Source organism: Oncorhynchus kisutch, linkage group LG15, assembly GCF_002021735.2.
Source record: "Oncorhynchus kisutch isolate 150728-3 linkage group LG15, Okis_V2, whole genome shotgun sequence".
In the NCBI taxonomy this organism is placed as follows: Eukaryota; Metazoa; Chordata; class Actinopteri; order Salmoniformes; family Salmonidae; genus Oncorhynchus; species Oncorhynchus kisutch.
In genome coordinates this window covers 38171689-38192723 of record NC_034188.2, presented here as the reverse complement: position 1 = coordinate 38192723, position 21035 = coordinate 38171689, and the positions used below count along the sequence as shown (strand labels likewise).

Here is a 21035-nt window from a genome sequence, read left to right as displayed (position 1 = left end):
GACAATGGTTGTCTCAGATGTTCTATTTCCACTTAACAATAAGATTTTGGATTCACTCAGTTAACAGCTTTCTCTTCCAAACAGCATGAAATAATTATATTTGAGTGAAAAATAACATTATTTGGTATGTTACGCGCTACTATGATTTTAAACTTCCAATGACTGGAATGTCCAAGACAGTCCTTCCTGACATGTGAGGATGTTCACCATGTGAAAGGAGAGTATGAAAGCACATGTTGCTAAGAGACGACTGTTTTATTGGGAAGCAGCCAGAGCTGCCTTGAACTCCGCCCCATTAAACGCCATCAATAGGATTTTAGACAGCCACATTGATTCAACTCATTCAACAAAGGTATCGGCACAGAACAGCACACATTGAAAAGGGACTGCCAGTAAAGTTGCAAATTCTATAGCAATGGTGACTTGTGCAGCTCTGGACGTCTTTCAGTCAGGAAACTGTGTGACAGTAAGGAGAAAATGGACAGCTATGGATTACAAACTGCCACACTATAGTACTGCACACTGTGCACTGTTTACTCACCTTGAAATGTCCGAACTGCGTCTGCATGCCACTCATTTGATCTCAAGTGGTTTAATGGAATGTGCATTTCGATTTTCTTCAGTTACTGTACCAATGCATATATTCTGCCTAGTTATACGGCCCGTTAATTTTGGCTGCATGACACAAGAAATGTGACTATTCAACTTCAGCTCCTAAAGTCTCACTAAAAAGGAGGTATTTGAGGTATAACAGTAACATTATAGGCTTCCTTTGTCATGTTATTATAAGATATCACATTGAATCAGCTTCAGAACATTTTCCCAGAAATAGTTTTAGTAGCTCTGTGTATTCTCACATTGAAAGCGCTCTGGCAGCACGGCAGAGTATAACTCAGTTTGTCCCATCTAGTACCTGATTTCAAATCTTGGGTTACTTCCGGTCCATGATGTGGGTCCAGTGTGTGTCACGTCTGAAATCCCTAACATCACAGTCCTCCAGATTTATACAGTATTTTGGTTGTCTGATGGGACGACGACTATGATCATACACTATCTACCATCTATGATTTAGAATCTGTGTTCCTTTTGGAAAGCTCCAGAGCCCTATCTGATCTTCGGCCATGGTAAGGCTATATACCGGATGGACCTTGATGGAGGGAATCAAAAAAGGGTTGTGACCGGTGTTGGAACCTCTATTCTACTGGACTTCCACTACACAGAGGGGAGAGTTTACTGGGCCGATAAAAAGACAGGGGTCATCTACAAAGCAGCGATGGATGGAACACAGAGACAGGTGCATCCACATGCTACTAGTTCACCTTAAAAAAAAATTATCACCTTAAAAAAAAGAAACAGAATATAATATTACGGTGTCCATATAAGGACTGAGTCAGAGTCACAAGAGTCACAGTCACCTACCTCTTGAAAAGAGTATCGCGATTAATGCCACAACACCCCGCCTCCCCTTCTTTCCCCACCTGCAAATAAACAAGCTTTTCTTCTCTTGAACTAACGCTTGCACTTTTCTTATTATCATTGCATTTGCCGTTAGCTACTTATTGAGGAAGATTAATGTGCTTACTATGACGGTGATTTGCAGTTGTCTCTCTTAGCTACCTTAAGATGAATGCAGTGTAAGTCGCTCTGGATAAGTGTCTGCTAAATTACTAAAATGTAAAAAGTAATGTCAAATTCTGTCCTAATATGGACACTGTGACTCTGAGGCTTTCCTAATATGGCCACCGTATCCCATGGACAAAGTATTACCTCCTATTTGTCACTGGTCAATATGCTAATATCTATTGTATCCCAGGTTGAGTCAACAACATGAATGGTTATAGATCCACAACTGTACTGCATCCTTTTCAGAAGCTGCACTCGTCTGAGAAAGGGATCTCAGGCCTTGCGGTCGACTGGGTTCACAATTTTGTCATTTGGACCAGTGGAGAAGTGGGAAGTATCAAAAGAGTGGATACAGATGGGAAAAATGAGAGGACTCTTCTAAGACATTTATCGCAGCCAATCTCCATAGCAGTTGCACCAAATGACAGGTAACTCAATACATTATCTCAACGTGTATCTCTGTATGTTTCCAAGTAACTATGAGTAAGATTAGAGCACTGGTGACAAACATCCCAATGCAGTTCCTTAGAGTTACCCACCATCTTGTTTGTGGGTTACTATAATGCTGGGCCTTTAAAGGGTCCTTACCTCGTTTAACACGGCTGGCACATACCTGTAGGTGTAATCTGGCAGATTGCCTCTCACTTACCTCCACTCACTGGTCAGAGAAAAAGGGAGCCATTTTGACCCTCAGAGGCGATTGCTTCATGCCAGAAAGGTATAAGTGAAGTACACCAAAACACAGATGCATATATTTTTTGATTATCTGTATTTTTCCTACCTGAAATTCTCTCCTGTTCACTAACGTGTTCTACACTGAGTGTACAAAATGTTAGGAACACCAGCATATTGAGTTGCTCCTACTTTTGTCTTTAGAACAGCCTCAATTCGTTGGGGCATGGTCTCTGCCATACCCCATTCAAAGGCACTTCAATCATTTGTCTTTCCCATTCACCGTCTGAATGGCACAAATACACAAACCATGTCTCAAATGTCTCAAAGCTTAGAAATCCTTATTTAACCTGTATCCTGCCCTTCATTTACTGTACACTGATTGAAATGGATTTAACAAGTGACATCAATAAGGGATCATAGCTTTCACCTGGATTGACCTGTTCAGTCTGTATCATGGAAAGCGCAGGTGTTCCTAATGTTTTGTGCACTCAGTGTTGTGTACATTCTATCTAACCTTGTGTTAATGTGGATGGATACATTTGGTGTAATCACCAATACCCAGAAATCGCATGTGTACTTGGTTAGGCATGTCTGGGCATGTCCTCTTACCTGATTTCAAGTCTTCAATGTGGGCCACTTCCTTATCCCTAAAACCACTATAACTTTCCTCAGATTTATATTCTGGCTGTCTGATGGAATCACACCCAGTATTCAGAGGTCGGATGTAGCGGGAGAGATGATTACTACAGTGCTGAAGATTCCGGAGAGACTGGGAGGGCTGTCGGTTGACCGGACGGACAAGAGACTGTTCTGGGTCCAGTTCAGTCTGGAGGGAGAAAGTGCCATTGGGTCGTGTGACTACAACGGGAATGTTGTCAATGTCATTGACCAGCCACTACTGTAAGCAGATGTCATTATAGTTATGTCACTCATTTTTCAGCATAGGTGACATATAACTCCAGTGGTTAAATATCACTGTTTTGACATATTCTAATGAGACCATGTTGCAAATGGGCAGCTACCTGTATTTAGCACTAGAGCAGTATACTGTATAATTAGATATATCACTTGTAGATCGGTTTATATTATTGATAACTTCTGAGTATTCTTCCCTCCAGGTCTCAGTCTTTGGGGATGTCTGTGTTCCTGGAGCAAGTCTTCTACACTGATATGAGTTCACGGACCATACGGCAAGTCAATAAGTACTCAGGGGTTGAGGCAGAAAACATCAACCTAAAGCGAATGACACACCCCGCTACTGCTGTCAAGGTGGTACATCCCCTCAACCAGCCAATTGAAGACTCCATGCCTGTCTTTTCAGGTCAGAGTTCAGTGCATTTTAGCTGTTTCTTCAATAAGTTTGGTCCAACTCTGTTCCAAAACCTTGAACTCTGTTCTAAACTTATTCCATAACCTTTTTAATACAGTGTGTGATGGTCGTACAGGAGTGTGTGTGAATGTCTGCTCCAACCCAGCTGAGCAGGGGATCTGCCAGTGCACTAAAGGCTTTGCCCTTAGCAAACATGGGAACTACTGTGAAGGTATGGTATTCATTCATTTAGCACCAATGCTGGGTTCTTGTTATGCTTTGCTATGCTTTGATATACAATACTATGTGATGCTATGAAATTGCAATATTAGCAATTGGCAATTGTATTCATTGTTGAGTGTGGAATGGATTATTACCTACAAGGATTACTTGTAGACTAAACATACAAAAATTGAATCCTAGATGTCAATGAGTGTGGCCTGTGGGACCACGGCTGTTCCCTGGGCTGTGAGAACATTCCAGGCTCCTACTTTTGCACCTGCCCCAAGGGTTACGCTCTGCTTCCTGATAGGAAAACCTGCCACGGTAAGAAAGCACTTCTGCAAGAAAGCAATTCTCCATCAATGTCTTTGCTGGTCCTTGACCACAAGTGGTATTGTCCTGTTCATTTGGAAAGTATGGTTATTTACTTCTTGAATGTTTCTCTTGACAATAATACAATAAGAGAACAGGGCTTTGTTGTACATGTTGTGTGTTTAGGCTTTGAGATTGTGTGCAATGCCAGCTAATCTTGTGTTCAGTATTGAACACTAGTTACAGCAAATGTTTTTTTTTATTAACCGATGCCAATGGTGACAGCCAGTCTTACTGGGGTCCGACATATAACAAAAAATACATAACAGATGAAAGACTTACATGCATTTAAAAACATTAACATATAGAGTGTGTGTGTTTGTGTGTGTGTGTGTGTGTGTGTGTGTGTGTGTGTGTGTGTGTGTGTGTGTGTGTGTGTGTGTGTCACCAATTGTGCAAGTTCTCCCACTTAAAAATATGAGAGAGGCCTGTAATTTTCATCATATGTACACTTCAACTATGACTAACAAAATGAGAAGAAAGAAAATCCAGAAAATCACATTGTAGGATTTTTTATGAATTTATTTGCAAATTATGGTGGAAAATAAGTATTTGGTCAATAACAAAAGTTTATCTCAATACTTTGTTATATACCCTTTGTTGGCAATGACAGAGGTCAAATGTTTTCTCCAAGTCTTCACAAGGTTTTCACACACTGTTGCTGGTATTTTGGCCCATTCCTCCATGCAGATCTCCTCTAGAGCAGTGATGTTTTAGGGCTGTTGCTGGGCAACACGGACTTTCAACTCCCTCCAAAGATTTTCTATGGGGTTGAGATCTGGAGACTGGCTAGGCCACTCCAGGACCTTGAAATGCTTCTTACGAAGCCACTCCTTCGTTGGGCGGTGTGTTTGGGATCATTGTCATGCTGAAAGACCCAGCCACGTTTCATCTTCAATGCCCTTGCTGATGGAAGGTTTTCACTCAAAATCTCACGATACATGGCCCCATTCATTCTTTCCTTTACACGGATCAGTTGCCCTGGTCCCTTTGCAGAAAAACAGCCCCAAAGCATGATGTTTCCACCCCCATGCTTCACAGTAGGTATGGTGTTCTTTGGATGCAACTCAGCATTCTTTGTCCTCCAAACACGACGAGTTGAGCTTTTACCAAAAAGTTATATTTTGGTTGTGATCATTTTGACCCCACGGGGTGAGATCTTGCGTGGAGCCCCAGATCGAGGTAGATTATCAGTGGTCTTGTATGTCTTCCATTTCCTAATAATTGCTCCCACAGTTGATTTCTTCAAACCAAGCTGCTTACCTATTGCAGATTCAGTCTTCCCAGCCTGGTGCAGGTCTACAATTTTGTTTCTAGTGTCCTTTGACAGCTCTTTGGTCTTGGCCATAGTGGAGTTTGGAGTGTGACTGTTTGAGGTTGTGGACAGGTGTCTTTTATACTGATAACAAGTTCAAACAGGTGCCATTAATACAGGTAACGAGTGGAGGACAGAGGAGCCTCTTAAAGAAGAAGTTACAGGTCTGTGAGAGCCAGAAATCTTGCTTGTTTGTAGGTGACCAAATACTTATTTTCCACCATAATTTGCAAATAAATTCATTAAAAATCCTACAATGTGATTTTCTGGATTTTCTTCCCTCATTTTGTCTATCAAATCAAATCAAATTTTATTTGTCACATACACATGGTTAGCAGATGTTAATGCGAGTGTAGCGAAATGCTTGTGCTTCTAGTTCCGACAATGCAGTAATAACGAACAAGTAATCTAACTAACAATTACAAAAAACTACTGTCTTATACACAGTGTAAGGGGATAAAGAATATGTACATAAGGATATATGAATGAGTGATGGTACAGAGCAGCATAGGCAAGATACAGTAGATGATATAACATAGTATAACATATGAGTAACATAACATATGTTATACATAATACAGTATAACATATGAGATGAGTATGTAAACAAAGTGGCATAGTTAAAGTGGCTAGTGATACATGTATTACATAAGGATGCAGTCGATGATATAGAGTACAGTATATACGTATGCATATGAGATGAATAATGTAGGGTAAGTAACATTATATAAGGTAGCATTGTTTAAAGTGGCTAGTGATATATTTACATCATTTCCCATCAATTCCCATTATTAAAGTGGCTGGAGTTGAGTCAGTGTCATTGACAGTGTGTTGGCAGCAGCCACTCAATGTTAGTGGTGGCTGTTTAACAGTCTGATGGCCTTGAGATAGAAGCTGTTTTTCAGTCTCTCGGTCCCAGCTTTGATGCACCTGTACTGACCTCGCCTTCTGGATGACAGCGGGGTGAACAGGCAGTGGCTCGGGTGGTTGATGTCCTTGATGATCTTTATGGCCTTCCTGTAGCATCGGGTGGTGTAGGTGTCCTGGAGGGCAGGTAGTTTGCCCCCGGTGATGCGTTGTGCAGACCTCACTACCCTCTGGAGAGCCTTACGGTTGAGGGTGGTGCAGTTTCCATACCAGGCGGTGATACAGCCCGCCAGGATGCTCTCGATTGTGCATCTGTAGAAGTTTGTGAGTGCTTTTGGTGACAAGCCCGAATTTCTTCAGCCTCCTGAGGTTGAAGAGGCGCTGCTGCGCCTTCTTCACGATGCTGTCTGTGTGAGTGGACCAATTCAGTTTGTCTGTGATGTGTATGCCGAGGAACTTAAAACTTGCTACCCTCTCCACTACTGTTCCATTGATGTGGATAGGGGGGTGTTCCCTCTGCTGTTTCCTGAAGTCCACAATCATCTCCTTAGTTTTGTTGACGTTGAGTGTGAGTTTATTTTCCTGACACCACACTCCGAGGGCCCTCACCTCCTCCCTGTAGGCCGTCTCGTCGTTGTTGGTAATCAATCCTACCACTGTTGTGTCGTCCGCAAACTTGATGATTGAGTTGGAGGCGTGCGTGGCCACGCAGTCGTGGGTGAACAGGGAGTACAGGAGAGGGCTCAGAACGCACCCTTGTGGGGCCCCAGTGTTGAGGATCAGCGGGGAGGAGATGTTGTTGCCTACCCTCACCACCTGGGGGCGGCCCGTCAGGAAGTCCAGTACCCAGTTGCACAGGGCGGGGTCGAGACCCAGGGTCTCGAGCTTGATGACGAGCTTGGAGGGTACTATGGTGTTGAATGCCGAGCTGTAGTCGATGAACAGCATTCTCACATAGGTATTCCTCTTGTCCAGATGGGTTAGGGCAGTGTGCAGTGTGGTTGAGATTGCATCGTCTGTGGACCTATTTGGGCGGTAAGCAAATTGGAGTGGGTCTAGGGTGTCAGGTAGGGTGGAGGTGATATGGTCCTTGACTAGTCTCTCAAAGCACTTCATGATGACGGATGTGAGTGCTACAGTCGTTTAGCTCAGTTACCTTAGCTTTCTTGGGAACAGGAACAATGGTGGCCCTCTTGAAGCATGTGGGAACAGCAGACTGGTATAGGGATTGATTGAATATGTCCGTGAACACACCGGCCAGCTGGTCTGCGCATGCTCTGAGGGCGCGGCTGGGGATGCCGTCTGGGCCTGCAGCCTTGCGAGGGTTAACACGTTTAAATGTCTTACTCACCTCGGCTGCAGTGAAGGAGAGACCGCATGTTTTCGTTGCAGGCCGTGTCAGTGGCACTGTATTGACCTCAAAGAGGGCAAAAAAGTTATTTAGTCTGCCTGGGAGCAAGACATCCTGGTCCGTGACTGGGCTGGATTTCTTCCTGTAGTCCGTGATTGACTGTAGACCCTGCCACATGCCTCTTGTGTCTGAGCCGTTGAATTGAGATTCTACTTTGTCTCTGTACTGGCGCTTAGCTTGTTTGATAGCCTTGCGGAGGGAATAGCTGCACTGTTTGTATTCGGTCATGTTACCAGACACCTTGCCCTGATTAAAAGCAGTGGTTCGCGCTTTCAGTTTCACACGAATGCTGCCATCAATCCACGGTTTCTGGTTAGGGAATGTTTTAATCGTTGCTATGGGAACGACATCTTCAGCGCACGTTCTAATGAACTCGCACACCGAATCAGCGTATTCGTCAATGTTGTTATCTGACGCAATACGAAACATCTCCCAGTCCACGTGATGGAAGCAGTCTTGGAGTGTGGAGTCAGCTTGGTCGGACCATCGTTGGACAGACCTCAGCGTGGGAGCCTCTTGTTTTAGTTTCTGTCTGTAGGCAGGGATCAACAAAATGGAGTCGTGGTCAGCTTTTCCGAAAGGGGGGCGGGGCAGGGCCTTATATGCGTCGCGGAAGTTAGAGTAACAATGATCCAAGGTCTTTCCACCCCTGGTTGCGCAATCAATATGCTGATACAATTTAGGGAGTCTTGTTTTCAGATTAGCCTTGTTAAAATCCCCAGCTACAATGAATGCAGCCTCCGGATAAATCGTTTCCAGTTTGCAGAGAGTTAAATAAAGTTCGTTCAGAGCCATCGATGTGTCTGCTTGGGGGGGGGATATATACGGCTGTGATTATAATCGAAGAGAATTCTCTTGGTAGATAATGCGGTCTACATTTGATTGTGAGGAATTCTAAATCAGGTGAACAGAAGGATTTGAGTTCCTGTATGTTTCTTTCATCACACGATGTCACGTTGGCCATAAGGCATACGCCCCCGCCCCTCTTCTTACCAGAAAGATGTTTGTTTCTGTCGGCGCGATGCGTGGAGAAACCCGTTGGCTGCATCGCTTCGGATAGCGTCTCTCCGGTGAGCCATGTTTCCGTGAAGCAAAGAACGTTACAGTCTCTGATGGAATGCTCTGGAATGCTACCCTTGCTCGGATTTCATCAACCTTGTTGTCAAGAGACTGGCCATTGGCAAGAAGAATGCTAGGGAGTGGTGCACGGTGTGCCCGTCTCCGGAGTCTGACCAGAAGACCGCCTCGTTTCCCTCTCTTTCGGAGTCGTTTTTTTGGGTCGCTGCATAGGATCCACTCCGTTGTCCTGTTTGTAAGGCAGAACACAGGATCCGCGTCGCGAAAAACATATTCTTGGTCGTACTGATGGTGAGTTGATGCTGATCTTATATTCAGTAGTTCTTCTCGACTGTATGTTATGAAACCTAAGATGACCTGGGGTACTAATGTAAGAAATAACACGTAAAAAAAACTAAAAACTGCATAGTTTCCTAGGAACGCGAAGCGAGGCGGCCATCTCTGTCGGCGCCGGAAGTAACTCCTTTCCATCTTATAGTTGAAGTGTACCTATGATGAAAAGTACAGGCCTCTCTCATCTTTTTAAGTGGGAGAACTTGCACAATTTGTGGCTGACTAAATACTTTTTTGCCCCACTGTATCAGTTACACATACATGTCAGTACATACACACAACAAGTAGGTCACAAGGGGGAGAGGCGTTGTGCCACGAGGTGTTGCTTTATTTGTTTTTTGAAACCAGGTTTGCTGTTCAATTGCGTTATATAAGATGGAAAGGAGTTCCATGAACTCAAGGCTCTGTAGAATACTATACATTTCCTTGAATTTGTTCTGGACCTGGGGACTGTGAAAGACCAATTTGTGTAAGTTGACCAAACAAAAATTTTGCCAAGAGAGGCTGGCATGCGTAGTATTAATGTTAGCCCTCTGAATACAATGAAAGGCAAGACGTGCCGCTCTGTTCAGGACCAGCTGCAGCTAAACGTCTGTGCAGCACTTGACCATATGACTGAACAATGATTAAGATAAGATACAACTAGAGCCTGCGGACCTGCTTTGTGGAATGTGGTGTCAAAAAAGCAGAGCATCTCTTTATTACAGACAGACCTCTCCCCATCTTTACAACCATTGAATCTATGTGTTTTGACCATGACAGTTTATAATCTAAGGTAACACCAAGTAATTTAGTCTCCTCAACATGTTCAACAGCCACACCATTCATTACCAGAATCAGCTGAGGTCTAGAACTTAGGGAATGATTTGTACCAAATACAATGCTCTTAGTTTAAGAGATGTTCAGGACCAGTTAATTACTGGCCACCCATTTCAAAACAGACTGAAACTCTTTGTTAAGGGTTTCAGTGATTTCATTAGCTGTGGTTGCTGATGCTTATATGGTTGAATCATCAGCATACATGGACACACGTGCTTTGTTTAATGACAGTGGCAAGTCATTGGTAAAAATAGAAAACAGTAGAGGGCCTAGAGAGCTGCCCTGCAGTACACCAAACAAGCTAGAAAAGCTTCCATTAAAGAAAACCGTCTGAGTTATATTAGATAGATTGCTCTGAATCCACGATATGGCAGAAGTTGAAAAGCTACAACAGATATGTTTTCTCAACAACAGGTTATGGAAACTAATATCAAAGGCTGCACTGAAATATAACAGTACAGCACGCACAATCTATTCAGTTTTCAGTTTCTTTCAACCAATCAGTCATTTATGTCAGTGCAGTATATGTTGAGTGCACTTCTCTATTAGCACTCTCAAGTTTGTCTGTTATTAATTTGCTAACTTAGAAGTAACATTGTATTTGGTCAATTACCATTTTTTCCAACAGTTTGCAAAGAGATGGCAGCAAGCTGACAGGTCTGCTGTTAGAACAAGTAAAGGCCACTTTACCACTCTTGGGTAGCGGAATGACTTTGGTTTCCCTCCAGGTTTGAGGACAAAAACTTTCCTCTAGGCTCAGAATAAAGATATGACAGATAGGAGTGGCTATAGAGTCAGCTACAGTACCATCCTCAGTAGCTTTCCATCTAAGTTGTCAATGCCAGGAGATTTGTCATTATTGATCGATGACAATTTTCCACCTCTCCCACACTAACTTTATAAAATTAAAATGTGCAATACTTTTCTTTCATTATTAGTTTTTTTTTCATCCTTGAGTACAATGGATCACTGTTCGTTGTTGGCATTTCCTGCCTAAGTTTGCCAACTTTGCTGATAAAATAATCATTAACATAATTGGCAACATCAAATGGTTTTGTGATGAATAAGTCATCTGATTCGATGAAAGAAGGAGTTGAATTTATCTTTATGCCAATAATTTCATTTAAAGTACTCCAAAGTTTGCAGCATTCTTTATGTGATTGAGATTGGCTTCATAATACAGTTTCTTATTCTTTTTGTTGAGTTTAGTCACATCATTTCTCAATTTGCAGTAGGTCAGGGAGTCAGATGTGCAGCCAGCCTTATTAGCCACTCAATTTTAAATTCCTTTCAATACCTCATCATGGAGCCTCACCAGTTTTAACAGTACGTTTCTTAACAGGTGTATGTTTATCAATAATTGAAAGGAGCAATTTCATAAATGTATCTAATAAAATCAAATGTTATTGGTCACATACACATGGTTAGCAGATGTTATTGCGAGTGTTATTATTGCGAGAGAAATTATTATGCTTCTAGATCTGACAGTGCAGCAGTATCTAACAGGTAATATCTAACAATTCCACAACAAAACCTAATATCTAACAAATTCCACAACATAACCTAATACACACAATATAGTAAAGGAGTGGGATAAGAATATATAACTATACAATATATGGATGAGCAGTGACAGAGCGGCTAAGATGCAATAGATAGTAAAGAATAGATAGTGAAGGATACAGTATACATTATATGCATATGAGATGAGTAATGCAAGATATGTAAACATAATGCCACAAAAAGTGCCATTATTAAAGTGACTACTCTTCCATTTTTTTAAAGTGGCCAATGATATCAAGTCTATAGGTTGGTAGCCGCCTCTCTTTGCTAGTGGTGGCTGTTTAACAATCTGATGGCCTTGAGATAGAAGTTGTTTTTCAATCTCTCTGTCCCAGCATTGATGCACCTGTACTGAGCTCACCTTCTGGATGGAAGCAGGGTGAACAGGCAGTGGCTCGGGTGGTTATTGTCCTTGATTATCTTTTTTGCCTTCCTGTGACATCAGGTGTTGTAGGTGTCCTGGAGGGCAGGTAGTTTGGCCCCGGTGATGCGTTTGGCAGACCGCACCAACCTCTGGAGTGCCTTGTGGTTGTGGGTGGTGCAATTGCAGTACCAGGCGGTGATACAGCCCGACAGAATGCTCTCAATTGTGCACCTGTGTGATAAAGTGCGTCTCGGTGAGAGGTGTAGGAGTCAGGCGCAGGAGAGCAGTGATTTTTTTGAGAAGCGTGTTTAATGTAGAGATCGCCGCCCGAACAGGGAGAGGAGTTACCTTCGGTAGAAGTCGTGACAGTACCCCCCCCCCCCCCCCCCCCCCCCTGACGCGCGGCTCCCGCAGCGCGACGACGCCGGCCTCGAGGACGACCCGGAGGACGAGGCGCAGGGCGATCCAGATGGAGGCGGTGAAACTCCCTTAGCATAGGTGGATCCAGTACGTCCTCCACCGGCACCCAGCATCTCTCCTCCGGACCGTACCCCTCCCAGTCCACAAGGTACTGAAGACCCCCCACCCGGCGCCTCGAGTCCAGTATGGACCGAACTGCATACGCCGGCGCCCCCCTGATGTCCAGGGGGGGGCGGAGGGTCCTCCCGCACCTCATCTTCTTGAAGCAGACCAGCCACCACCGGCCTGAGGAGAGACACATGAAACGAGGGGTTAATACGGTAATACGGGGGGGGGGGGGGGGGGCTGTAACCTATAACACACCTCGTTTATTCTCCTCGGGACTTTGAATGGCCCCACAAACCACGGACCTAGCTTCCGGCAGGACAGGTGGAGGGGCAGGTTTTGGGTCGAGAGCCAGACCCGGTCCCCCGGTGTGTACACCGGGGCCTCGCTGCGGTGGCGGTCGGCACTGGCCTTCTGCCGCCCTTCGGCCCGTTTAAGGTACCCGTGGGCAGCCTCCCAGGTTTCCCTTGAGCATCTCACCCAATCGTCCACCACAGGAGCCTCGGTCTGGCTCTGATGCCATGGTACCAGGACCGGCTGATAGCCCAACACACATTGGAAGGGCGACAGGTTCGTAGAGGACTGGCGGAGTGAGTTCTGGGCCATCTCTGCCCAGGGGATGTACTTCGCCCACTCCCCTGGCCGGTCCTGGCAATACGACCGCAGAAACCTACCCACATCCTGGTTCACTCTTTCCACCTGCGCATTACTCTCGGGGTGAAACCCAGAGGTTAGGCTGACCGAGACCCCCAAACGTTCCATGAACGCCTTCCACACCCTGGACATGAACTGGGGACCCCGACCAGAAACAATGTCCTCAGGCACCCCGTAGTGCCGGAAGACATGAGTAAACAGGGCCTGTTTACTCACGGAAGACGTGAGTAAACAGGGCCTCGCCCTCCCTCGTGTGGTGTTGAACTCGCTCCTCCACGGACCCTGGGAGCGCGTCTGCTCCTGCTGACTCCATAATTATTGGTGCAGGATTCTGTGATAAAGTGCGTCTCGTGAGAGGTGTAGAGTCAGGCGCAAGAGAGCAGGGATTTTTTTGAGAAGCGTGTTTAATGTAGAGATCTGTACACATAGTCCACCAATACAAATTTGGCCCAGATGAATGTCCAAACAACGTGCTCGAAGGAATGCAAACTCGTGTCAGTACACGGAGGAACAACCACAGTTCCGACACTACCTACACATACGTCAATGCGAAAACAATAAACAGCATAGAATACTGAACGCTAATACTCACAAGCTTAATCCTGCACGAATTATGGCAGGTAACAGGTGCCCTATATACCCACAGAAATCAAAGCAATTGAAACCAGGTGTGAAAAGGAACACAGACAAAACAACCAGAAAAAGAAAAAGGGATCGGTAGTGGCTAGTAAACCGGTGACGCCGAGCGCCGAGCCGCCCGAACAGGGAGAGGAGTTACCTTCGGTAGAAGTCGTGACAACCTGTAAAAGTTAGTGATGGATTTCCGTGACAAGCCATGTTTATTCAGCCTCCCGAGGTTGAGGAGGCGCTATTGTACCTTCTTCACCACACTGTCTGTGTGCCTGGACCATTTCAGTTTGTTGGTGATATGAACACCGTGAAACTTTCCACCTTTTCCAATGCTGTGACGTTGATGTGGATAGGGGGGGTGCTCCCTTTGCTGTTTCCTGAAGTCCACGATCATCTCCTTTGTTTTGCTCACATTGAGTGAGAGGTTATTGTCCTTACACCACACTCCGAGGGCCCTCACCTCCTCTCTGTAGGCTGTCTCGTCATTGTTGGTAATCAAGCCTACCACTGTTGTGTCGTCTGCAAAATTGATGATTAAGTTGGAGGTGTAAATGGCCACGCCATCGTGGGTGAACAGGGAGTAAAGTAGGGGGCTGAGAACTCATCCTTGTGAGGCCCCAGTGTTGAGGATCAGCGAAGTGGAGATGTTGTTTACTACCTTCATCACCCGGGGGGGCAGCCCGTCAGGAAGTCCAGGACTCAGTTGCACAGGGCAGGGTCGAGACCTAGGGTCTCAGGCTTAATGATGAGTTTGGAGGTTACTAGTGTGTTGAATGCTGAGCTGTAGTCAATGAACAGCATTCTTACATAGGTATTCATCTTGTCCAAATGGGATAGGGCAGTGTGATGGTGATTGCATTGTCTGTGGACCTATTGGGACAGTAAGCAAATTGAAGTGGGTCTAGGATGACAGGTAGGGTGGAGGTGAAATGATCCTTGACTAGTCTCTCAAAGCACTTCATGATGACAGAAGTGAGTGCTACGTGGCGATAGTCCTTTAGTTCTGTTACCTTAGCTTTCTTGGGAACAGGAACAATGGTGGCCCTCTTAAAAGCATGTGGGGACAGTAGACTGGGATAGGGATTGATTGAATATGTCCGTAAACACACCAGCCAGCTGGTCTGCGCATGCTCTGAGGGCGCGTTTTGGGATGCTGTCTGGGCCAGCAGCCTTGCGAGGGTTAACACGTTTAAATGTTTTACTCATGTCGGCCACGGAGAAGGAGAGCACACAGTCTTTGGTAGCGGGCCTTGTCGGTGGCACTCTATTGTCCTCAAATTGCGCAAAGAGGTTGTTTATTTTGTCATGAAGCAAGACATCGATGTAATCCGTGATTGTCTGCAGACCCTATCACATACGTCTCGTTTTTGAGCCTCCACTTTGCGACTCCACTTTGTCTCTATACTGACACTTTGCTTGTTTGATTGCCTTATGGAGGGAATAACTACACTGTTTGTATTCGGTTATATTTCCAGTCGCCTTGCCATGATTATATGCAGTGGTACGTGCTTTGCAGTGGTATGAGCAAATGCTGCCATAAATCCACAGTTTCTGGTTAGGGAAGCTTTTAATAGTCACAGTCTTTACAACATCTCCTATACACTTCCTTATGAACTCGCTCAACGAGTCAGAGTATACGTCAATGTTATTCTCTGAGTCTACCCGGAACATATCCCAGTCCATGTGACCGAAGCAATCCTGAAGTGTGTAATCCGATTGGTCAGTCCAGCATTGGATACACCTAAGCATGGGTGCTTCCTGTTTACGTTTCTGCCCATAGAAGGGGAGCAACAAGATGGAGTCATGGTCAGATTTGCCAAAAGGAGGGTGGGGGAGGGCCTTGTATGCATCGCGGAAGTTAGAGTAGCAATGGTCGAGGGTGTTACTCAGTCGTGTACAGCAATTGATATTCTGATAGAATTTAGGTAGCCTTGTTCTCAAATTAGCTTCGTTAAAATACCCAGCTACAATAAATGCAGACTCAGGATACATGGTTTCCATTTTGCATAAAGTCCAGTGAAGTTCCTTGATGTTTGTCTTGGTGTCCGCTTGCGGGGGGATATACACGGCTGTGATGATAACCAAGGAGAGTTCTCTTGGGAGACGATACGGTCAACATTTGGTTGTGAGGAATTCTTGGTTTGGTGAATAAAAGGACTTGAGTTCCTGTATGTTGTTACAATTACACCATGAGTCGTGAATCATGAAACATACACCATCGCCGACAGCAACTCTTGCCCAGATTTCGTCAACTTTGTTAACTAGGGACTGGACATTAGCGAGTAATATACTCGGGAGAGGTGGGTGGTGTGTGCGCATCTGAAGCCTCAATCGAAGACCTCTCCGGCACTCTCTCCTCTGGCGGCATTGTTTTGGGTCGGCCTCTGGAATCAGTTCATATGCCCTGGGAGGTGCAGACAAAGGATCTGCTTTGGGAAAGTCGTATTCCTGGTCACCATTTCACAATGGTGAAATGTATGAGTAGACCGACATAAGCCACTTACTTTGATTGTTTCTCATTGATGACTTCACCTGAACCAATGTAATCCAGATGGATTTGAACATTTTAAAATCACAAATTAATAAGTGATTCCAAGCAAAATAAAGTTATGTCAGCATATTTCAAGAGATTTCAAGGCAGACAGCTGGGGTGACAGGTGTTGGACAAGTAACCGAAAGGTTGCAAGATCGAATCCCAGAGCTGACAAGGTCAAAAAAATCTGTTGTTCTGCCCCTGAACAAGGCAGTTAACCCACTGTTCCTAGGCCGTCATTGAAAATAAGAATTTGTTCTTACCTAACTTGCCTAGTTAAATAAAGGTACAACTAAAAATTAAAAGGCAGAAAGCTTCAATTTAGTCTCCACTTCAACATTACCAGGCAACTGTGGTACATCACACACATTTGTTGACTGTGGGCCTTGGATTTAGAAAGCATTCTCATTACACTTTCACCTTTTTGGATGGGATTAGTGCAGACATCTTAAAGGGATTTCATTAAGGTGCGACTAACCATCTGGCTTTGTCCAGTGAAAACTGTGTTGTTGCCAAAAATAGGCAAGAGAGTAAAGTTGTCATGCACGCTACTTATTTAGGCCCATAGCTCCTCTGGGAGCGTTGGCCATTGACAAATCCACTCCACTGTTCTGGGCAGTCCTCTCCAACTCAATCCAATTCCGTTTTTTTCTGTGTCTGCTTCTGTAACGTGTGTGTCATGGCCGTCGTAAGAAGTGGACCAAAGCGCAGCGTGGTGAGCGTACATTACTTTATTATGGAATGACGCCAACAAAACAAGAAACAAAATAACCAACCGTGAAGCTTAAGAGGGCTATAGTGCCACTAAGTCAACTACCCACCATGAAAGGAGGGAAAAAGGGCTACCTAAGTATGGTTCCCAATCAGAGACAACGATAGACAGCTGTCCCTGATTGAGAACCATACCCGGCCAAAAGATAGAAACACAAAATCATAGAAAACAAAACATAGAATGCCCACCCCAAGTCACACCCTGACCAAACCAAATAGAGACATAAAAAGGCTCTCTAAGGTCAGGGCGTGACAGTGTGTGCTGGGAGTCGGGAAGCATGTTCAGGGAGTGAATAATCAATAAACTAAACATAATACAACGCGCAGACATGAAACCGAAACAATGACGCCTGGGGAAGGAACCAACGGGTGTGACATATATAGCGCAGGTAATCAAGGAGGTGATGGAGTCCAGGTGAGTGGGGATGGTGACAGGTGTGTGCCATAATGAGCAACCTGGTGACCTAGGGGCCAAAGAGAGAGCACACGTGACAGCTTCAAGCTCCTGCCTCCATGCACATCAAATTATAGGTCTACAATTGAGATCTACCTTGGATTTAAATGTTATTACTATTAGTGTTATATTAGGTGGTGTTAGGAGCATTACGGGATTTTGGGTTTTCATCACTGGTGTAAAGTACTTAAGTAAAAACACTTTAAAGTACTACTTATGTACTTTTTTTTAGGTATCTGTACTTTACTTTACTATTTATATTTTTGATTACATCACTTAGGAATATAATATACTTTTTACTACATACATTTTCCCTGACACCCAAAAGTACTCGTTACATTTTCAATGCTTAGCAGGACAGGAAAGTGGTCCAATTCACTCACTTATCAAGAGAACATCTCTGGTCATCTCTACTGCCTCTGATATGGAGGACTCAATAAACACACATGCTTTGCTTGTAAATGATGTCTGTGTGTTGTAGTGTGCTCCAGGCTATCTGTAAATAAAAAAAAACAAGAAAATTGTGCCAATTTGAAATTATTTATACTTTTTCTTTTGATGCCTAAGTATATTTAAAACGAAATACTTTTAGACTTTTACTCAAGTAGTATTTTTCTGCGTGACATTCACTTTTAGTCTTTACTTTTACTCAAGTATGACAATTGGGTAATTTTTCCACCACTGGTTTTCATCGCTCGCAACCTTTCGTGCATAGCCTTTAATCATTTGTGATTGTTGGTTCTGTAGTGTGTTCACTGATGTTGTAGCATGAGAGGGAGGATATTAGTGCCTGAGCATCGGATGTGGCCCGAGGTTTAAGTTCAACGCACAACATGCAATGCTTTGCAAGTGACACAATTGATAAGGTCAGCTTAGGCAAGAAAATTGAAATCAGTCAAAGTAACAGGACACCTGATTCTGGAATAACATGTTTGTTGGATTATTAACACTTAAACTGAGATAGAGCTGCTTTGCAACATTATATTATCATGAATTTCGAATAAAGTCATCTGTATGTCCGCCAAGCTGCAATACAGCACTGGGTTCTTTATTATCTTTGCTAATTATCTGCCCTTGCATCAACAGAGATCTCACCATGTCTGGCCAATATGACCCAGTGCGATAATGGATGTATTGCTACTGGTGAGGGGACCATCTGTGTGTGTCTAGAGGGGTCCCTACTACAGCCGGATGGACAGACCTGCAGAGGTACTACTACACTAAATGTTTTCCTAAAGCCACTGGAGATGTGTTACAGAGTGGAGTTTTTATCAGTGTTACAGAGTGGAGGTGTTATCAGTGTTACGGAGTGGAGGTTCGATCAGTGTTACAGAGTGGAGATTTTATCAGTGTTACGGAGTGGTGGTTCTATCAGTGTTTCGGACTGGTTTAATCAGTGATACGGAGTGGTTTTATCAGTGTTACAGAGTGGAGATTTTATCAGTGTTACAAGAGTGGAGGTTTTATCAGTGATACAGAGTGGAGGTTCTAGCGGTGATACGGAGTGGAGGTTCTATCAGTGATACAAGGTTTATTCAGTGTTATGGAGTGGAGGTTTAATCAGTGTTACAGAGTGGAGGTTTTATCAGTGATACAGAGTGGAGGATTTATCAGTGACACGGAGTGGTGGTTCTATCAGTGATACGGAATGGAGGTTTATTCAGTGTTATGGAGTGAAGGTTTAATCGATGTTATGGAGTGGAGGTTTTATCAGTGATACAGAGCGGAGGTTTTATCAGTGATACGGAGTGGAGGTTTATTCCGTGTTAAAGAGTGGAGGTTTAATCAGTGTTAGAGTGGAGGTTTTATCAATGTTACAGAGTGGAGGTTTAATCAGTGTTACAGAGTGGAGGTTTTATCAGTGTTACAAGGGGGAGGTTTTATTGCTCAGTGTTACTGAGTGGAGGCTGTGTCACTGAAACTCTCCCCTTTGTGTGTGTGTGTGTGTGTGTGTGTGTGTGTGTGTGTGTGTGTGTGTGTGTGTGTGTGTGTGTGTGTGTGTGTGTGTGTGTGTGTGTGTGTGTGTGTGTGTGTGTGTGTGTGTGTGTGTGTGTGTGTGTGTGTGTGTGTGTGTGTGTGTGTGTGTGTGTGTGTGTGTGTGTGTGTTATGCACGTGCGTGTGTGGTTCACCCAGGCTGCACCTCTTCCGACCGAGGGGGCTGTAGTCAGCAATGTTCCCCCATCACTCCTGGTAGGTGGGAGTGTGACTGTCTGCCTGGGTACAAGCTCCACCAAGACGGTAAACGCTGCACAGCCACTGGTGAGTCCTCACTGATACACACTCACACACACCACATACGCTGTCACGCATACAAGTACATGTAAACACACACAATAAATAAACACACAGGCACACACACATTCACATGCAAAAATAGGTTTGTTTGCCCTCTTGTCTTTTATTTGTCATCACTTCATTTCATCATATTCCAGGACCCCCACCTTATCTGCTGTTTGCCAACATAGTAAACATCAGACGTGTTAATCTGGATGGGACTGGTGACCAAAGCCTTGTGGAGGAGCCGAGCGGAACAGTAATAGCTCTGGACTATGATCCCGTACAAAACAAAGTAAGGAAGTGATCTACAGTGAGGTCAGTTTTACTACTTCAAAACTGCAGTGCAAAATCACTCGACTGTTCTGAATTTACTATGGAGCACTTTGGGTAAGCTGTATTCAGATCTGTTGCCACCTATTGGTCATTGCCGGTTACTGCATGACTCTCAATGATGAGTTATTGAAACTGTTTGGTCCATGTCAGGCAATGATGCTTATGAGGCAAATTGATTAAAAATAATAAAAGGTGTGTGTTTTCCTAGGTGTACTTTGCCAGTACAGTACTGAAGCAGATTGAGCGTGCTGATTTGGACGGCGGGTCCAGGGAGGTTTTGCTCACTGAGGAGTTGGACTCACCAGAGGGCCTGGCTGTGGACTGGGTCAACCGCAAGCTCTACTGGACTGACCGAGGGTGGGTGGTGTACCCCACGGTTCAGAACTGGGGCCAATGCTATTGTCAGAACCTCATTTAAATTTAGCACACACACAACTACATTGACATTGCATTCAGACTGGACTATTCGAAGTTCAAGCAATGAATTATATCATGCATGGTTTGTTTCTATTCTATTCATTCTCCTCAGATTATATCTACTCTTTTTTAATGTATATTTTAGCTTAGGCCTTGGACATTACTTTTGAATTCTATGTTTCAGCCTCTCAACTATTGACCGCAGCACCTTGGATGGCTTCGACAGAGAGACCATTATTAGCAAAGGCATACAGAAACCAAGGGGAATTGCAGTTCATCCTTTAGCCAAGTACGGTATTTTAAATATATTTCTTTATCAGAATTTTTCTACACATTGTCTTCTGCCTTTTAATTGCAGATGGGTGAGTTATCATTTCTGTTCTGTTTCTTGAGGAAGTTGTTCTGGACCGATATGGGTACCAGGCCTGTGTTGGAGAGTGCGTCTTTGGAAGGAAGTGATCGTGCGGTCATCGCAAGCGCCGACTTGGTG

At 44.3% G+C, this 21035-nt stretch overlaps 1 protein-coding gene across 1 annotated transcript in view; it reads left to right on the top strand.

Moving 5' to 3' along the window:
• The first annotated feature begins 1102 nt into the window (after nucleotides 1-1102).
• Nucleotides 1103-21035, top strand: part of egf (epidermal growth factor) — a 27606-nt gene continuing 7673 nt past the window's right edge. The window contains exons 1-12 of the mRNA XM_020501887.2: nucleotides 1103-1294; nucleotides 1870-2051; nucleotides 2971-3198; nucleotides 3417-3619; nucleotides 3726-3839; nucleotides 4031-4153; nucleotides 18604-18726; nucleotides 19652-19777; nucleotides 19951-20087; nucleotides 20337-20485; nucleotides 20730-20834; nucleotides 20939-21035. The exon at nucleotides 20939-21035 is cut by the window's right edge and continues 127 nt beyond it. Of these exons, the coding sequence (XP_020357476.1) occupies nucleotides 1142-1294; nucleotides 1870-2051; nucleotides 2971-3198; nucleotides 3417-3619; nucleotides 3726-3839; nucleotides 4031-4153; nucleotides 18604-18726; nucleotides 19652-19777; nucleotides 19951-20087; nucleotides 20337-20485; nucleotides 20730-20834; nucleotides 20939-21035 (1740 nt within the window). The 5' untranslated portion in view covers nucleotides 1103-1141. The remainder of the gene's footprint in view (nucleotides 1295-1869; nucleotides 2052-2970; nucleotides 3199-3416; nucleotides 3620-3725; nucleotides 3840-4030; nucleotides 4154-18603; nucleotides 18727-19651; nucleotides 19778-19950; nucleotides 20088-20336; nucleotides 20486-20729; nucleotides 20835-20938) is intronic.